This window comes from Epargyreus clarus, unplaced genomic scaffold (genome assembly GCF_041222505.1).
Source record: "Epargyreus clarus isolate Ecla_fem2 unplaced genomic scaffold, WU_Ecla_fem_2.2 ptg000007l, whole genome shotgun sequence".
Taxonomy (NCBI): Eukaryota; Metazoa; Arthropoda; class Insecta; order Lepidoptera; family Hesperiidae; genus Epargyreus; species Epargyreus clarus.
The window spans coordinates 23,007,613-23,025,336 of NW_027332215.1; the positions used below are offsets into that span (position 1 = coordinate 23,007,613).

Here is a 17,724-nt window from a genome sequence, read left to right on the forward strand (position 1 = left end):
TTGTACGTTCAGTTTTTTAAGTGTACGAAATCCTATAGGATTATATATGTGTGTTAAACGATTTGAAAAACGAGGTTCTGTATTCCACCACTATTAATGTATGTAGGTAAGTTTGTTTACTCGCGATTGTCTTTTGAAATGTGCTTAAATGTAAATAAAAACCTTGCGTTTTTCTTTTGAAATGTGCTTAAATGTAAATAAAAATAGAACAAATAAACAAATAATATATATACCTAACGCAATCCTTGAATTAGTAACAAATTGCATATAAAACGCATGTTCAATTGTAGATACACTAGATTACAGTGCGCGTTTAGTCTTGGTTATTGCAAAATAATATTTTTATTGTTTTTTTAAATATTAAAATTTGCAACATTTTTTATTATTAAATTATTTTATGATGTTCACCGTTGTTTTTTCGTAATATCACAGATTCCAGAAAAGGAATAAATAAACTAGTACTAGATAAAATACAAATTTATATTCCAAGTTTTTATTGTAATTATCCCATGTAACAGACATACATTTTGTTAGTTTTGATACTTTTGATAAATTAGCTGTTGAGGTTTCTTTAAAACCGATAAGATTGTATGAGTAATGAGTAATTGAATATCTCAGAGACCTTTTTTGCTTATTAACTTAGACCTCAAAAACTAACAATACCCAAAAAACCCAAAAATTGTAAAAAAATATCTTCAATTTTTTTATATCTAGATCGATAGACCCTAAATAATTTGTAACTGTGACTAACTTTGCCTAAATTGTATACATTAGACATCTTTTTGTCATAGCAACATACCTATTACTGTGTTATTAATGAAGCTTAATATAACTTACTAAGCCCGATTAACTAAATGAAATACAAACGTTATCGGCTTCAATATCTGAACTATGCTTGTCGTTACTGATAAAATGATAGGAACAACGAAAACATTATCCGGATAGGCCACGAACCACGCTCAGGTCTATAGGTCGCGGTATACAGCCGTTAGAGATACGGTCTGATAGGACGGGCGTTCACTTCTTTCCGAGGAAGTGCGGTATCACTACGCAGTGTAAGCCCAAACTCTGCAGCGACAATGCGTCCAAGCTTCGTACTCCTCGTCCTGACCGTGCTCGCCTGCATATACTGTGAGTATTGATTTTAGTTAGCTAAATCAAAATGAAAAATGTTTTATTCAAAGTTAATCCGTTAATCGTTAAGGCAAGCCGGGAAAATCTCCACAAAACTTCAGTTAAAATAGTTTTAACTACAATATTAAAAAACAAAATCAAAAATATTTCTATTCAAAGCACATCCTTTTGAACGTCAATCGTTATGAAAAAGTCGGGAAAAAACTCTATAAAACATCAGTTATAATAGTTTTAAGTACAATATTAAAAAACAAAATCAAAAATATTTTATTCAAAGCACATCCTTTTGAACGTCAATCGTTATGGAAAAGCCGGGAAAAAAACTCCATAACACATCTGTTAAAAATTTTAACTACAAATCAAAAATATTTTATTTAAAGTGGATCTTTTCCGAAATCTTTTCGAACAATAAGCTATCACCCCTATGCAAGTGTTTGATTATATAAAAACGGGGAGAGAAACTCCATAACACATAAAAAAGTTTTAACTACAGTTCAAACTTCAAAAATATTTTATTGGAAGTAGCTTTTTACAGAATTATTTTTAACAATATTCTACCACCCCGGTACAAGTGTTGCGTAATAGAGTAAGTTCTAAACAAACGTCATAACAGACATTTAAAAGTTATGTCTACAATGACCGATTTAATTTAAGGAAATGGAACATGTGGAGCTGGAGCAATTTCAGACCACGCAATTTTGCCAGCCAAATAATCATTTCATAGTATGCTTTTTACGCAGCGTTGTTTAAACGACCTCTTTAAACTTTCTCACATCAATCCCATAGTGCCCGATCGGAATGTCTAAAAAACCAGCAACATCTTTACCACGCTTTTATTAGCTTGACCTGTATGTAACGGTATGTAAGGGAATCTTTGAACTCGATTTTACCCACTTTGAACTGTCCGATTAATTTAAAATTTTGAACAATTATCAAGAACCGATGACAATACACAATTTAAAAAAATATTCCATTCCCCTCATCACGATCGCCACGTATCGCCACGATCGCCACAGGATTAACGATTTTCCTTGTGCGATTTTAGCGTAGTTTTTAGTTTTTAAATTATAATTATTTCAATTTAGTCGTGTTCTACATTCTACTTGGCAACGCACTCAACGGATGCACCTTGTTGCAAATTAGAGTTCGACGCCCAAGCGCACTGAGATTCATCATATGCACATCAACATATAAGTGAGCCATTACAAATAGTTAAAATATAGGTCATATCGAATATTCTAATTGTTTACAGTCAAAGCTCGCGTTTAATTTAATTGGCCAAGTGCAAATCCAACTCGCACACGGAGGTTTCCGCACCACCAGCATTTTCATTATTTTATTTTTAGTATTAGTTGATATAGCGCCCTTATTTAAATACTCTGTAAAAATTCAAGTTTCTGTCTTTTACGCTTCAGGAGATATAACGCTGTGACAGACAGATGGACAGACGGACAGACAGCGGCAGCTTAGTAATAGGGTTCCGTTTTCGCCCTTTGGCTACGAAAAACTACAAGAGTCTGGCGCCCCACGCCCTTCGAGGGCTCAAGAACAACAGATTACGATAACGTAAACAATACATTTGCATTATTTCACACTTGGTAATATTGCAGTGGCGTTGCGTATCCGATATTAGATTCTTAGGCACTTCATTTTATTTAATTTATCATCACATTGACAACACTATCCTATGATGGAATCACAGGTCTGTGGATGGAATAATACAGGATGTGTGATTTCAAAATGAGCTCGTCCGATTCCCGGCTAAAAAAATATACTTTTTTAAAAGTAATGATGCAGTTGTAATTTTTAGAAAAAATCGGTCTCGTAACTCCTTTCAGCATTTCGTATAATTTCGGATTTGATGCTGAAGGCCCGTTTGGAAAATTCATCATTGTGAGAATTACACAAACAACATTGTCATGGATATATAAAGATTACCAACCCACCCTTAACCAGAGGGTATGGCCTAATTCATTCCATTGTCAGCGGACACTCGGGCCCAACAATGGGGAATCGATTAAAGATGATCAGTTATTAGTGTTCTATCTTAGATAACAATTCATCCAACTTAAACGTTCGAAATATAAAAAGTTGTTTTTAAAATTGTTTATTTTACTTTAATATATAAGGTACAAAACCAATTAGTACCTTAAATTTAAGACAACTCAGTCATACATCTCGCTCACAGTAACTCATGCACACTGACAAATGTTTCGTCCATTCCGCAAACAAATCGCATTCAGGGTTTGTTTCCAAGATTTGTAAGAGCAGTAAAGACGCAAGCATCAGGCGAGCGTAGAGATGGGCAAAACACCCGGTTTAAACCCAGTACTGGGTTTAAACCCGGGTTATGAGGCCAGTTGGGATAAAAACTAAAACTGCATCGTTAGATTTTTTGAAAATCCCGGAATCATCCGAATTTATTTTAAAAAAAAAGTCCCACCCTGTATTATTCCATCATCGCATAGTGTCGCTTACAAGGATCAAATTCTGGAAATGATATACAAACTAAAGGAAAAGTCTCATTTTGAAGAAAACACACTTTTTTTCATACAATGTCATACAAAACCTTATTTTTTTATATTTGAGCCTAACGAAGAGCAGACGTGCTACCTGGTGGAAAGTAGGACATTGTTTGAAATTTGCATCAAAAGCATAGGCTGATTGGCTTCTTACTTATGTCTGCTTCTATAATGGCGTGATAAAAGGCATTTTGGCGCTGAAAATTATGTCATTTTACAGTGCATATTTAGTACAGTATGATCATCAAAGTAATAATTGTTCTTAAAAATGGATAAATAGTAAATACTTGAATAAAAACCCATTTTCGGGTTTAAACCCTATTTCTTCCCAACGACCGGGTAAAAACTCGGTTTATTCCTGATGGGTTTAAACCCTCTGCCCATCTCTAGGCGAGCGTAAGTGAGTAAAAATCACTGTTCTCGAACCTACCGATTTTTTTTACCTATATTGGCCCTGTCCTACCGAAATGCATTGATTCTCCAACGATTTCAGAAGACGCAAATTATCCCGATTTTATTACCGATTTTTGATACAAAATGGCAAATTTTAAGAAACTGTGAACAAATTAAACATTATTAAAGTAATTAAGAACTATTTTGGTAAGAAGTCACCGATAGATAATCAAATATCAGCGGAAAAAAAGGTCGTCAGGACGAAATAATCTGTGAGATATTAAATAATTATATCAAAGAAAAACGGTCGCCAAAATTGAACATTGTATTATTGTTGTATCATATACAGATTTTGGGTACGAATATACCGATTTTATAAGCAACTCTACCGATTTCGTTTCGTTTCGTTCGAGTATCCACACCAGTAAACATTGAAACATTATGATTAAATTGTCCTGAGTTTTACATTGAAGCACTTTACGTACAAAGGAAGGTATGAGTGCATCACTGCTAGCATTTAAAAAGCATTTTAAAAATGTACCCTGCTATTTTAAAAATATACGCTACGATTTATTAAAACGCATTTTATCTATAAGAAGTACTTACTAAATGTATTAGAAAAGCTTTTTATTATTAGAGCTTGTTGTAGTGCCTGTAGGAAAACATCTTTTAACATTTAATGTACTTCATCTTACTTGTCTATTATGTAGGTAATGCCATAAGTGGTTTTTAATTATTCTGATATTTCGTTCTAATTGCGTGAACCGTGAACTCAGCAAAAATCATTTTCATCTCGAAATTTTATTCTGCACAAATGTGTTATATAAATACATATCCTGCTTAAAGCAAAGTTGATAGAACCCTCTGTAGTTCGACTCCGACAGCATATACGAATAAATATTACGAATACCACCTATTAATAAATTCTATAGTCCTACTTCTATGCTTATTTTCATCGCGTCTGCCTGTTTAATTAGGTTACCAATTTGCCAAGTATATAAGCGCATAAAAAACCCTTACCGACGGTAACAAGTTTTATTTATTCAAACTATGAGAAACTTTTGACACTTGAGTGGCAAGTTAAAGCTCGAGAAGCTTAGTTGGGGCGAACAAAGTGATAAATGCAAATTCTGAACAATTACTTACTATATGTATATTTATGTAGAGTGAAGTTAATTTAAAACGTTATTTCCCGGAATCCACGATTACTAGAAATGTTTTTATTCTGATTTCGGTCATCTGAAATGTCAACAACTCTTTATACATAAGTTTTTTGTAAACATTCTATCGCAAAACTGTTATCAGCTTCATAATATTATTCGTATGATGCAAATAATATATTTGAAACAGGAATATTATGAGGTAAGTTTTTTAGTGTTACGACAACTAAGTGACGAGTACCTTTTTTTGTGGTTAATACTATCATAACTAATTATCATTTTATACATCGTGATTAACCTTTCTCATTCTATTCGGTGGATGATGGTTCTAAGTTATACATATACATATACATATACATATACATATACATATACATATACATATACATATACATATACATATACATATACATATACATATACATATACATATACACGTCTTTATTAGTAGTATATCGATGCATATACACTTGAGTGGCATATACATATACATATACATATACATCGTATCCGTAAATGAAAATGTCGTAAATGAAATGTGTATTTACTTAAGTTGTCCATAAAAATTGCCGGAAAAATATAAAACCTTAATTTTAAATGCAAATTTTTGTAACACATGATTACCGTAAAGTTATTATAATTTGCGAGCTTGGCGAAAATTTATAATTAGGTACGTAGGTAGGTAGAAATATGCGTTTGATGTCAATTCATGTAGCATCAAACAAGTAGGTATTTTAAAGGTTTTTAGAGGTCTACCTAGAGGCATATGCACTGCGTAATACTGGGGCAGTGTAGTATGAAAAACGTGTTTAAATCTTAACAATTTGTCAAGTACAGCACCTCGGCATTCAAAAGAAAAAAGTAAAAGTAATGTAACCTGGTCGCAAATTCTGTTTTTCTTTTTTATTAATATTTTTTCATAAGCAAAATCAATGGGGTTATTTCATTATTCGATATCAATTACAATGTACAAATATATAAAAGTATATTAATGATTATACAAACCAATGTCCGCAGACTACGACATGGCAACGCAACGTCTGCGCTACGCTTAATTAAGCGTGTGAAATGACCTTTAATTTGCTTAAAACAGACTTAAAACCGAACGCAGTCACGATAATGAAAAGAATTAATTAGTAACGCCAGCACAACTCACTTAAATCCGCTCTCAATTATTTTTCTTTTGACATTACATTATTGGAACGGAGATTCTGTCCGTATATTAATACCAGTATTTTGTTTTTGATACTGTAAAGCAAATTCACGAGCGAACGAGCAACCAGCACAGGTAAATTGCTTCATTAACATTTAATACAAGAGTTTTTGCTACTATATCGTATGCAATATTTCCCTTCACGTAAGTATATCTTAATAGAAACCGACATATTTGCATCGAAATACTGCTTTAAGGCGTCTCTGAAAGTCGGTATTTGTTTAAGTTTTTTTTGTATTTTAATGAAATTTTGAATGAGTATAAACTAATAATATACCGGCCATGTTAATTACAGAAACTAAGCAGTTGACTATAGAAATGTAGAAAGTAGTTTTTATAAGAACAACTATCCACTCGCCAGATCAGTGTGACAAAAACGTATTAAAAAAGTGCTGCGATTCACAAAAAGGCGACTATCCTAACCTAACCTAACCTTTACCATACTTGACGAGTTGACATTAATGAATTTAGACGGTATCCAGAATCGACATTATTAGCATATGTAACACCAGTGCCCGTATATGGTGTCTGGTGATTTAAACCATTCCCCTCCCCTTACTTTATTTATTTATTTATTCGGAAAACTTACAGCTTGCTTAGACTAACATAAATATACACTGTTATAGAAAAAGAAAGCCGATTACAAGTTTTCGCGTATAGAATAATGTACTAGTAATATATTTTTTTTGCCAGTTATAACAGAACGGTAGAAACACAGTGAGTAAATAACTCATTAAGTGAGATGAAAATTATGATACATACATTAAAAATTATTATAAATATATAATTTGGGTACAAAGAGTACATTACCGCTAGTTAAAAACTTTTGAGTCATAACTTCTTTTAGTTTACAAACAGTTGTGTAAGATCACAACTTCCCCATAATTTCCCCATATTTCATCTACTTCCCGTCCCTGTCTGCTGATGTCCCGCCAAATGTGGGCGTCGTCAGGATTATTTTCAGGGAGGTACACAGCCATTTGGGTCGTAGCGCGTCCTATCGAAAGTGCTTTATACACAACAGTGACAGACTTAGCTCGCCGGAAGCTCGGATCGGACAGATTAATAAGGGCCCGAGTCTAAAAAGATGTTTAAAAATTACAAACTTTTACAAATGTGTTATAGACATTTTTTGCTGAAAGATACGTATTTTTTGCTTGTCCTGGTGACTTTTTTTCATTGACGATATGTTAACACACACTATGTGAGTACACATTTTAAAAGATTTTTTCCGGTGGTATACATTTATACATATCAGAGATTCTTCAGAGAAGAATATATTTCAGAAAGAAGTATACATTGCGGAGATTTCTTCGCCTATGTACTTTTCCAGCCAGCGATTGCAATAGCACCCCCTTGCACTACACTGCCGGCGCCCATGCAACCCACCGTAATTTTATATGTGCAATCGACTTTTATACATTCTGGTTCGTCAATGACCACGATTCTGATCCACACGTCATGACGGCCGACGTGTAAAACGGGGGTTTTACCCTTGCTCTGCTTGCATGCTCATAAACTTGCCGTTGGAGGTGAGTAAGATCTTGGTTTTGGACTCCGTGAAGACTTAGTTGGAAAGCCTCGTATAAGTATGTCTCCCTTATTTCTCCCTTTATTGCGGAACACAGCAGCGCATAACATGCTGACACGAGTAACACGTGTCGATGATGCTTCCCGAATCGAACTTTGTGGTTCGAGAAACTCATTTATGTTAACTGGACTCAATATGTTTATGTTGGATATCTATTTTTTTTAAAATACGCTCTTAATTCGAGTAATACTCTAATATCGATTAAAGATTATGTGTTGTAAGTTTTCACTAGAAAATTGAAATGAAATCAGTCATTCGCAATCGTGGAATTACGCATTCAATTTCCGATCCAATTACGTTCCATCTTTCTAGATAATAAGAATTTATCGAGTTAACTTAAATGAAATCATTTCCCAGAACTACGCCCACTTAATAAGTACTCTCGTAACATTTATTAACTCTCTTTAATCAGATCAACTCATAATTAAATTAGGAACTGTCCCAATTGAAAAATGTTTTGTCCGTTTTGTATTTATGCGGTATTCATCATTAACGTTTATTATAACTATAGGTCTAATGGCTTTAGCAAACTCTATACTTTCGGCATTTATTTAGCAAATCGCGTTTTGGCAATCGCATCGTCTCGGCAACTAGCTGTGACCAGACGCGGTATTACAACGCGTTTCAACTCCTGCATTTTGCTGAATAACTCTTACATAAAAAATAGACTAGCGGTTGAAACTCGGCCTCTCAAGCAGGGGGTCCGAGTTTCAAACCCCAGGCACACACTTTTGATTTATCAGTCATGTGTGCGTTAGAAATTATATATCCCTTACTGTATCGTAAAGGAAAACATTATGAGGAAACTAACACACCTGAAAAAAAATCTCAAATGTGTGAAGTCTACCACTGAAACCCCTCTCACTTTCAGGAGAGACCCGTACCTAGCAGTGGGACAGTAATACGATATTATGCTAGACAGATTGTTTCCGCTTTCAGTTGCTGGGTCGAGCATCTTAAAGTATCAAGAAGGTACGTTTGATGGTGGAATATCCCTCTGTGCTCCATAGTAGAATAGTTATAATTATAATGGCCATAATTATTCCACGATGATTAAATGATAAGATTGGAGTCTGAAGTCGGCATCATATGCGTTGCTACCATGCTAATTTAGAACGCCTCCTGCTTTTTCTTACGTATTTCCGTAAGCGTTGCCGACTTATTAAAATAAAAACACGGGAACGCTTTATACAGCTGTTTCAAGGTAGAAATAGATTTAGCGATAGTGCCTCCGACGACCAAGCCACGAAGTACTTACTCCGAAAAAGAAACTTCCATGTACTTAGATGTACTAAGAAACTACGAAGAGTTCTCAATACCACCTTCAACTGTATTTATTGAGTTAGATAAAATCAAATAAAAATAAATGTTCATTAAAGGCTTTTCTTTAAACAACCATACTTTTCCCGACAACAATCGAAATATCGCGAGAGGGATATTTCTTCAACTACGGATACTTGGCAGTACTTTCTCTTAGAGCTTAAAACTTTTTAACTCTTTTGTTCTCACTTTGACTTCGCACTCCTCAAATAGGTACATAAGTACAATAGGTATTCGTTTTTATTTTAATATTTATGAAAAACATCATCATGTTTTAAATGACGGCGAATGATTACAATATGAATTTGTAATTTAATAAACATTCATATTTCCTAAATTTTGAATGTTACATACTACAATGATTAATTGTAGTTAAGTAATTAGATAGAGGGCGGTTCATACCATATAAGTACTTATTATTAGGTACTTTATATCAGCTGTAGGTACACCTTTGATCCTGTATTCATTTATTAAATCAATTACTATTGTAGTACAAACTAAATAGAAACGTTTATATTTAGATCTTAAACGAAATTTGAAAATTCAAACCCCGTGTTGATGTTGTAAAAAAAAATCGCTGGACATACAAAAACAAACAAAAAAAATATATACGCGACGAATAGATAATCTCTGTTCCTTTGGAAAGTCGGTTAAAAAAGGAGTTTTCTACGCCCATTATAAAATATTTTTTCAGCGAGATATGCCCCTTAAAGTAAAAATTGTCACAACTGTCCTAGGTCTCCCCTACCTATAATGTAGTTCGATTAACATATCCCATTTACTTTTAAAGGTAGTAGGTAAAAACCTAAAATAATCCTAAAAACCTAAAATAATGAATTCCGAGTATATACCGCTATTTTATTTTTTCTAAAATAATTATTCTGATCGACAAACTATGTAAAAAAATCAAAAAAATATTTGAATATTACTTTCATTTTGACACATGAGAAAAATCAGTACCAAGAATGGGCATTCTCCTTTGTTGAACTAGCGCGAAAAACAAGCATTATATGACTTTCATTAACAAAATTGTTTTGCGCAGTCAGCCGGTTCTTATTGGAAACTGATGAGTACTTTTACAGTAGCGAACAGAATTTAAGTTACTGGAAAAAGATACCTGTCCCCATAGATTAGTAAAGATACTTCGCGGCCTTGAAATTGAATGAAACCACAAATGGCTTATTAGTAAGTTCTTTTTTTGAATTCTTGACAAATAAAAACATTTTTAGAGAAAATTTACGAATAAATATTTAATACTGCGTAATTTACATTAAAAAAAATAATTATTTCAAATATTTTAGGGACATTTTAGCACAGAGACGTGGCGAAACTTTTTTACGCAAGTATTTCAATTCTCAAAACTGGGTACATTTTCTTGTTAGGAGTGAGTAATCTTTACTAATCTATGCCTGTCCCATAAAATGGGAGAATAGAAATAGAAAAAAAAATGTTTTACAGATACTCAGGCGTGTGAACCGGGGCAAAGTCAGCAAGGGTGCAAGATATCTGGGGCTTCGTGCACGTGCGGCTATGGGTGTAAAACCGAGTTTATCTACAAATCGAAACGTGCCTGCCTTAGTGCCCTTAGAGGTAAATTATAATACTACGTTTACTTTTTTAATATGGAAATAGCAAACGAATTTACAATCCACTTGATAGTAAACTACTGCCGCCAACAGTAAGTCACCACTGCTGCCTTAGGAAATCTGTAATCAACGCTATACAAGATTAAGAGTCCTACCTGCGACTACAACATTCAAACTGACACATCAAAATCTGTTGTTTTCTGGTGTGAAGTGCATAGTAAGGAACGTAAAGTGTAACACGAGAAATTACAACGTAGGTAGTTCTCAGAGCAACGCCTCGATGACCGACTCCAATCCTATCTGGGGTTGATTATAGATGTCCTTAGACAGCAGTGGTGATTACCGTTAGGTAAATCAAACTCTGTGTGTGAAAAATACAAAGATATAATAACCCATTTGTTTCTGATTTGCTCTCTAAATGAGAAGAGCTAGCAGATTTCACTCAATTTAACTTACGTATAATGTAGAGATCAAAACATAAATATATACGATTTTCCGATAATATTCCCTCCATGCTCGCTAGTAAACATTCTAGAAAACCATCTATTCTTGCCTGGAATTAATCCGATTGTATCTGACAGCTTAGCGTTTAAGTCTTATAACTGAGGATTACAAGATAGGCTGGCCGTACATGGACTGCTCGAGCAGTAACCCCGTTATCAACATACACGGACCGCTCTTGCAGTCAGAGTCAACAGCTTGAAGCTGCCATTGATAACTCCTTGAGCAGTTAAGCTGACTGCTCGAGGAATTCGTGCAGGCAGGAAGCGTGCGTAACGAAGAATGAAGAGCGCGGGCTGAGGTAACTGCGCGAGAGCAGTCGACAGCTCGAGCAGTCAGTGTATGGCTGGCGACTGCTTGACCGCAAGATGGAAAATCACCGTGCTACCAACCGCCTCAAGCAATTGCAACTGCTCGAGCGGTTCGTGTATGTACGTACTTATAAGTCTGAAGTTCACTACGCAGTCGCAACTTGAAGCATTCGATACTGGCTGCTCTAAGCTGCACGTGTATGGCCGGCCTTAGTGTTAATATAATATCTTTATCGTGTCGATATCTTGATTTAAGTCGGGATCAAACATTCGTCTTCTCATTTAAAGAGCTTACCAGTAATGGCAGAATGACGATGCTCTGGTCAGTGTCACTGCAACGCTTTTGTCATACGTTCATTTGTCCAGAAAGGAGCTCAAACGTTTGCTACCGCCTGCCGTGTGTCCGGGGGATTTGCATCCAAACTGTGCAGGAGCCTGGTTACGCTTGCAAATGTGAAGGTACCGGCTACTTTGGCCGAAGATGCGAGAAAGGTAACTTAACTCTTTACTCTTTATCTATAAGTACCAATGTTTTGATTACACACACATCTTAATTTATGAAAGAATACTCTTGTTTCCTTTCCAATGTCTTTACCACTACATGTTTCATATTATGTTTCTAACGATCTTCTCATTTTAGCGAATGTACATGCTTAATCTGTATAGTAATACTACCGAAATAAAACGATATTGTGCATAAAAATAAAAACGAAAAAACAACATTGCTACGCAGGGTTCGACTTTTTCGAATTTTGTTTATTAAAATTACTTACCTTTGATTTTTAATATTGTTTCTAAAATATGCTGCCTTAAGAGAAAGAGTTTAAATTAATATTAATTTTTAGTGGTCATATTTCGCTCTGGACTAAATATGATCAAACGTCATAAGAAAACTTAGGTTGCATATGCTGGTCCAATTTTATTATTTGCGAGTTGTAGTTGAATTCACTTTAAATTGTTATATTTTGTGCGAAGCTGGCGAAAATGAATTGAAATAATAAAAACAAAACACTACTTCTCTCACAAACAATCCTGTAGGACTACCATGAGTTTACAAAAGTATTACTCGCTAGCGACTGCGTAAAATAAATGTATGAAAAATTGTACAGCGCCTCTGGTAGTTACTCGTAGAACTAAAATCCGTAGTGACGTAACTCGATACGTAAAAAACCTATCGAAATCAAATCGCTAGCGAATGTCATTATGATCTATTGCCATACAAATTCGGTCCCATGAGTCATTAATTTGACAGACGTTGTCAAGAAATACCGTAACGATAGTAGTTATGTTATTCACTAGCAAAATGACAATAGTTTTCTATTTACCATTTCTATAGTGGCGTTTCTATGCCAACTCATGGTAATGCTACTGTTGTGTACACAAGTACGAGTATGTAGGAACAAAGCGCCGTTGAGACAGAGGCTACGCGAACAAATCGATCAAAGAAATGGTATTGATTGTGACTTTTGTTTCAGCATGCCCGACCGCCCTGATGCATGGGATGGTGTTCCCCCATGAATGTATCGTTATCTGAATTTAATTACAAATTCGATATTCAATATTATTGTTCATCTAGGTATTTATTAAGTGATACTCACTTAGCTTTATGTTTGTGGTGTAGCTGGGTAAACATAGAAGTGTATTGAATTAATTTTACATAATTTTTACAAACGTTCAATCGTCTCTTAGAAAGTGATGAATAAATTTTGAGATTACACATAATTGCGTGTTTTTATTGTTAGTGATTCACGATTTATTTAATACCTGATATAATAAATTAATAAATAATATTCATATGAAAATTACAGTAAGCAGTTCAGTATAACGGACAAATTCAAAACAAGATTGGGTCGGCATTCTAATCACATAATATTAGAGTATTTTTCATATATTTACTTTACGAATTTTAAAAATTCTGAGGGCTGATATTATAATTAAAATATTTAAAACAGATACTGTATTATTCTTCACAAAAAAAATTATTACAATTATCAGATTATTGTTATTTTCTTGAAATAGTTATTTTATCACTTAAATTTTGCTCGTAGTGGCTGAAAAGTAGTTAAATATATGAATATATTGTATATTATTAATATGAGTATGTACATTTATGCACTACTTACATATCTTTGAAACTTTTGACTTACTATTACTTAACTTACCTGGCATGGAACTTTGAACGTTTTATTTTATTTATCTTCAGACGTCGATGTGCCTAGTATTGTCCGACCATATGAACGTTACCTATCATACTTTTGCCTTATCTTACTTTTATCTACAATAATCACAAAATACTACTTATCACACATTTCATTCAAAAAATGAAACTGACTTTGTCAAACTTCCTAGTCTGCCTGCACCAGCTATATTATTCATGAACATCTTACAGTTTACGAAGTCTTTATAAATCCTGCTCTCGGCAACAGAAGCATACAATAAGAATAAAACTTTGCTTCGAGTCGCAATACACGAATGGCATAACTATCGTGGTGATATAATACTACATTTATAATATTAAACATAGGTACGTATACGTACGTATTATACGTATGAAACTATAGTTACACATCAGTTTATACCATAGATATATTATCCTACTTTAGTATAATAAACCTATGGTTTATACATATTGTTATTAATAAGATTACTGTTTATTTAACGATAGTCTTACAGTCCAATGTTTCACGATTCGAAATATTTAACTACATCACAATATACATATGCAACAAACACAATGTCACAACTAAACTCAATAAACAGCAAGTTTGGCAAAATGTGTATGTGTGCAGGGTGCAGAGTACCTACCTATTAATTTCTTACATTAGGTAAGTATGTACGTGATTTCACAGTGAAGCTTTTTTCTGCGAATTACTGCTATGCCTACTAAATATCAACTGAATGCACATTACAAGTTCCGTTTTAAAACATGTGCGAGGTAAAGTACTCGTAGCAATCAGTGAAAGATGACATTTGCCGCAATAGAAAGAGGAAAAGAACGCTCAGGTTCTGATTAGGAGAAATTCTTAAGAATTTTTTGATATGAAGATAGAGTACCTTCTTTTAAAAGTTATCTATGTTATTTCTATTAATCTCCAATTGATATGAACTGTATAGACACTATACCTCAAGAAAAGGCTGAGGAATGTGTTGTTCGACTGCTTGTACCTTATAATGACAGTTAAGCGGTAGGTTTGAAGAGTGAAGTAAAGAAAAACTATTCTAATTTAGGCCTAAAGAGTAGGTACCTACTCATTATAATTGATCTCATTTCTACTTGAGAAATTGAAATCTAACTCTCCTTAGGATTGATCATAGATGTGTATGGAACGCAGTGACCAGTTAATGTCAAATGGTTAACATTATCATTTCTGATTTTCATGGGATTACATCCCATGAAAATTTAGACAAAACTATATATTTTGTAATTAATATTACTGTTATAAATAAAATCCAGATAAAAGAACCTTCAGCTCCTAGCGTGTGCCATGTTTCCGGCGGGTTGATATCCAAACTGTGCAAGATCCTGTTTCCAATTGTGTTTAGGGGACCAACATTGATCGGAAGAGAGGTAATTATTACATTGGTATTCCTATTTAAATATAACTCCTTCTTAGTTGCCTGTTATAGGTTGCCAGAAATAAATACAAAAGAGGAGTTGTCTCTTACAAATAGAAATACGAGTAGTATCACTTTCGACCCACTTAAAGACATCGCTTTTTGTTGTAAATTCTTTTTTTCCTTTTGATATTTAGATATAAATATCCGATTGTTTTTTTTATAACTCATATTATACTAAACATGAACTACGAGTAGATTGCCACCGAAACACATTGCAAAGATTGCTACTAATCGAAAATGATCTATGTGCCACTTTCGAAATCCTCAAACGCACATTTAATTAACTTCTTACAACAGACATTTTTATAGGTTAGGTATGTTCTTCCTAGTGTATTTCCGTTAAGATAATGCAATCTACAATGCATCTTAACCTATGTACTCGTACCTAGTGGGCTGTTGCCCAGGACAGCCACCACAGCCGTATGTAGGTAGGTATAATATTTTCCTGTACCCTTACCATGAGTTTTTACGTTATGACAAATACGAGTATGACTGTTTTGGTATTTGTTTACGTATTGGCCCATACTATTTCCAAGTTCTGACACAATCCGCTAGGGGCGCTGTTTGGAAATTATATGGGCAAATACGTAAGCAAATACCAAAACAGTCATATTTGTCAAAACGTAAAAACTCCTGGTAAGGGTAGGTACTGATGGCAGGGCGTCCTATGACGGGGTGGTATTGTGCGCATTGAAATAAAATGTTTGTTTCAGGTAACAGGAGAATATTATTGCGTGGGTTGGTGCACTCGAGTCATTGCCTCGAAGATTTCTAAAACGAATTGATATATTTTTTGAATTTATTAAGTATAGTCAAGTTATGTATTTGAAGTTTTTTTATCATTAATGTGGAATACCTGTGTAGCGTAGAGGTACCGTGTCGGGCCAGAGGAGAGGGCACTTTTTTATAATGGTTTCTCTTGTGAAAGGAAGAACGAATTTAATATGAATATAACTGTGTGTTAAAATGGTCAATAAACATTTAAAAGAAACTACTGTTTTAATTGTAAACGTTTATAAATTGAAAGACTTTTTGCAGATTAATCCAACAATAACTACTTACGTAGGTACTTAGCTACTTACATACGAGTACTTTCATAATCTATAATACCTACCTAACATATACTTACATAACGCGTCGCATATAATATAACGATTTATCTAACCTTTCATTGGAATAATTATTTTAAAAGAATATTTCTAACAGTAGGTACATTTTATTGATATACATAGCATAGTAGGTATTAAAACATTATCTCATAACATTACAAAATATCAAAATCCGACAATAGTATGAAGAAATAGTCAAATGTCGGTCGTTGGTAAACAAAACATTGATAGCTTAAAAAATGAGGGGGGTAGGAAAGCAAATTAAGTTTCTACCTAATCAAGAGTTTAACAATATCGAAATTAAAACCATCTGATGTGCAATACACATTAGGGAGCACGTAATACCTTCAAAGCAAATTTCACCCTCGTGCATTTTGATAATTAATCCGCGTCCACCCTCAAAGGACTTTTGCAATCAATTAGTACTGTTGTTTATTAAGGTATATTACTAACAATGTTCGTACTACTCGTACTTACATTGATATTTGTTTGGTAGATAGGTAGGTACACCCATACAGTCCAGTCATTGGTGACGGAGCTTTAATGGTGTAAATTAACATTAATTTTATGGACAAATTAAGGTTTATTTTTCATTTTCTCCAACTATTTCAAAGTAGCAATAATTTAGGTACATTACATTTAGTTACCGAAGTGGGAAGATCTGTTTTAATTTAGCGAATTAGAAGTTTTACAAAGACCAAACACTTATCCCATTTAAACGCTAATCGTATGGACAACAAAACGATGTTAAAAAAAATATTTTGTCTTAAAAATCAAGTTTGTTTAACTGTACCTACCTACTTTTTAATTGTTTCTAAATACTACAGATTATGCGCTAACGAAGGTAGTAAAATTATATCACGTACTGCGATAGGCTGAGAATTATGATCTTTGAATTAAATTAAATTATTAATAAATATATACATCCATGAACCACCTATAATATATTTTGATCTGTGTTTTTATTATGTGCAAGTTGCAATAAATAACGTAATAAATCCACCTTTGGTTTTTGTTTACTTCTCACACATTTTATACACTTGTAGACTAAGTAAGGGGTAATTTGAAATATCCCCAAGAATAGGTATTTTTAAATTAATTAGGTATGTACCTACTCAATTTTTCTCAACAAGTTTTCAACAAAAGTTGCGCGCACAAAACAACTTTTGAAGTTAGCCTACAAAGAGAAAAGTGAAGAAATTATCTTTTGCCTGAATTTCTTATTTCTGAACTTCCTAGACCTTTAATAACTTGAGGGCTGAGGTT

At 33.8% G+C, this 17,724-nt stretch overlaps 1 protein-coding gene across 3 annotated transcripts; it reads left to right on the forward strand.

Annotated features, from left to right (window-relative positions):
* The first annotated feature begins 970 nt into the window (after window positions 1-970).
* LOC140743691 (uncharacterized) lies at window positions 971-16,340 on the forward strand. 3 transcript variants are annotated; one of them, XR_012102493.1, is made up of 5 exons: window positions 971-1,131; window positions 10,792-10,923; window positions 12,098-12,223; window positions 15,186-15,299; window positions 16,063-16,340. XR_012102493.1 is itself a non-coding variant. In XM_073075177.1 (5 exons), the coding sequence occupies exons 1-5, from the start codon at window positions 1,080-1,082 to the stop codon at window positions 16,132-16,134; spliced, it is 492 nt and encodes a 163-aa protein (XP_072931278.1). In that variant the 5' UTR covers window positions 971-1,079; the 3' UTR covers window positions 16,135-16,340. The 3 variants fall into 3 exon arrangements, 2 of the variants coding, with proteins under 2 accessions (XP_072931278.1, XP_072931279.1); XM_073075177.1 differs by having other exon boundaries at window positions 12,102-12,223; XM_073075178.1 differs by lacking the exons at window positions 15,186-15,299; window positions 16,063-16,340 and adding an exon at window positions 13,207-13,453.
* The last annotated feature ends 1,384 nt before the right edge of the window (window positions 16,341-17,724 follow it).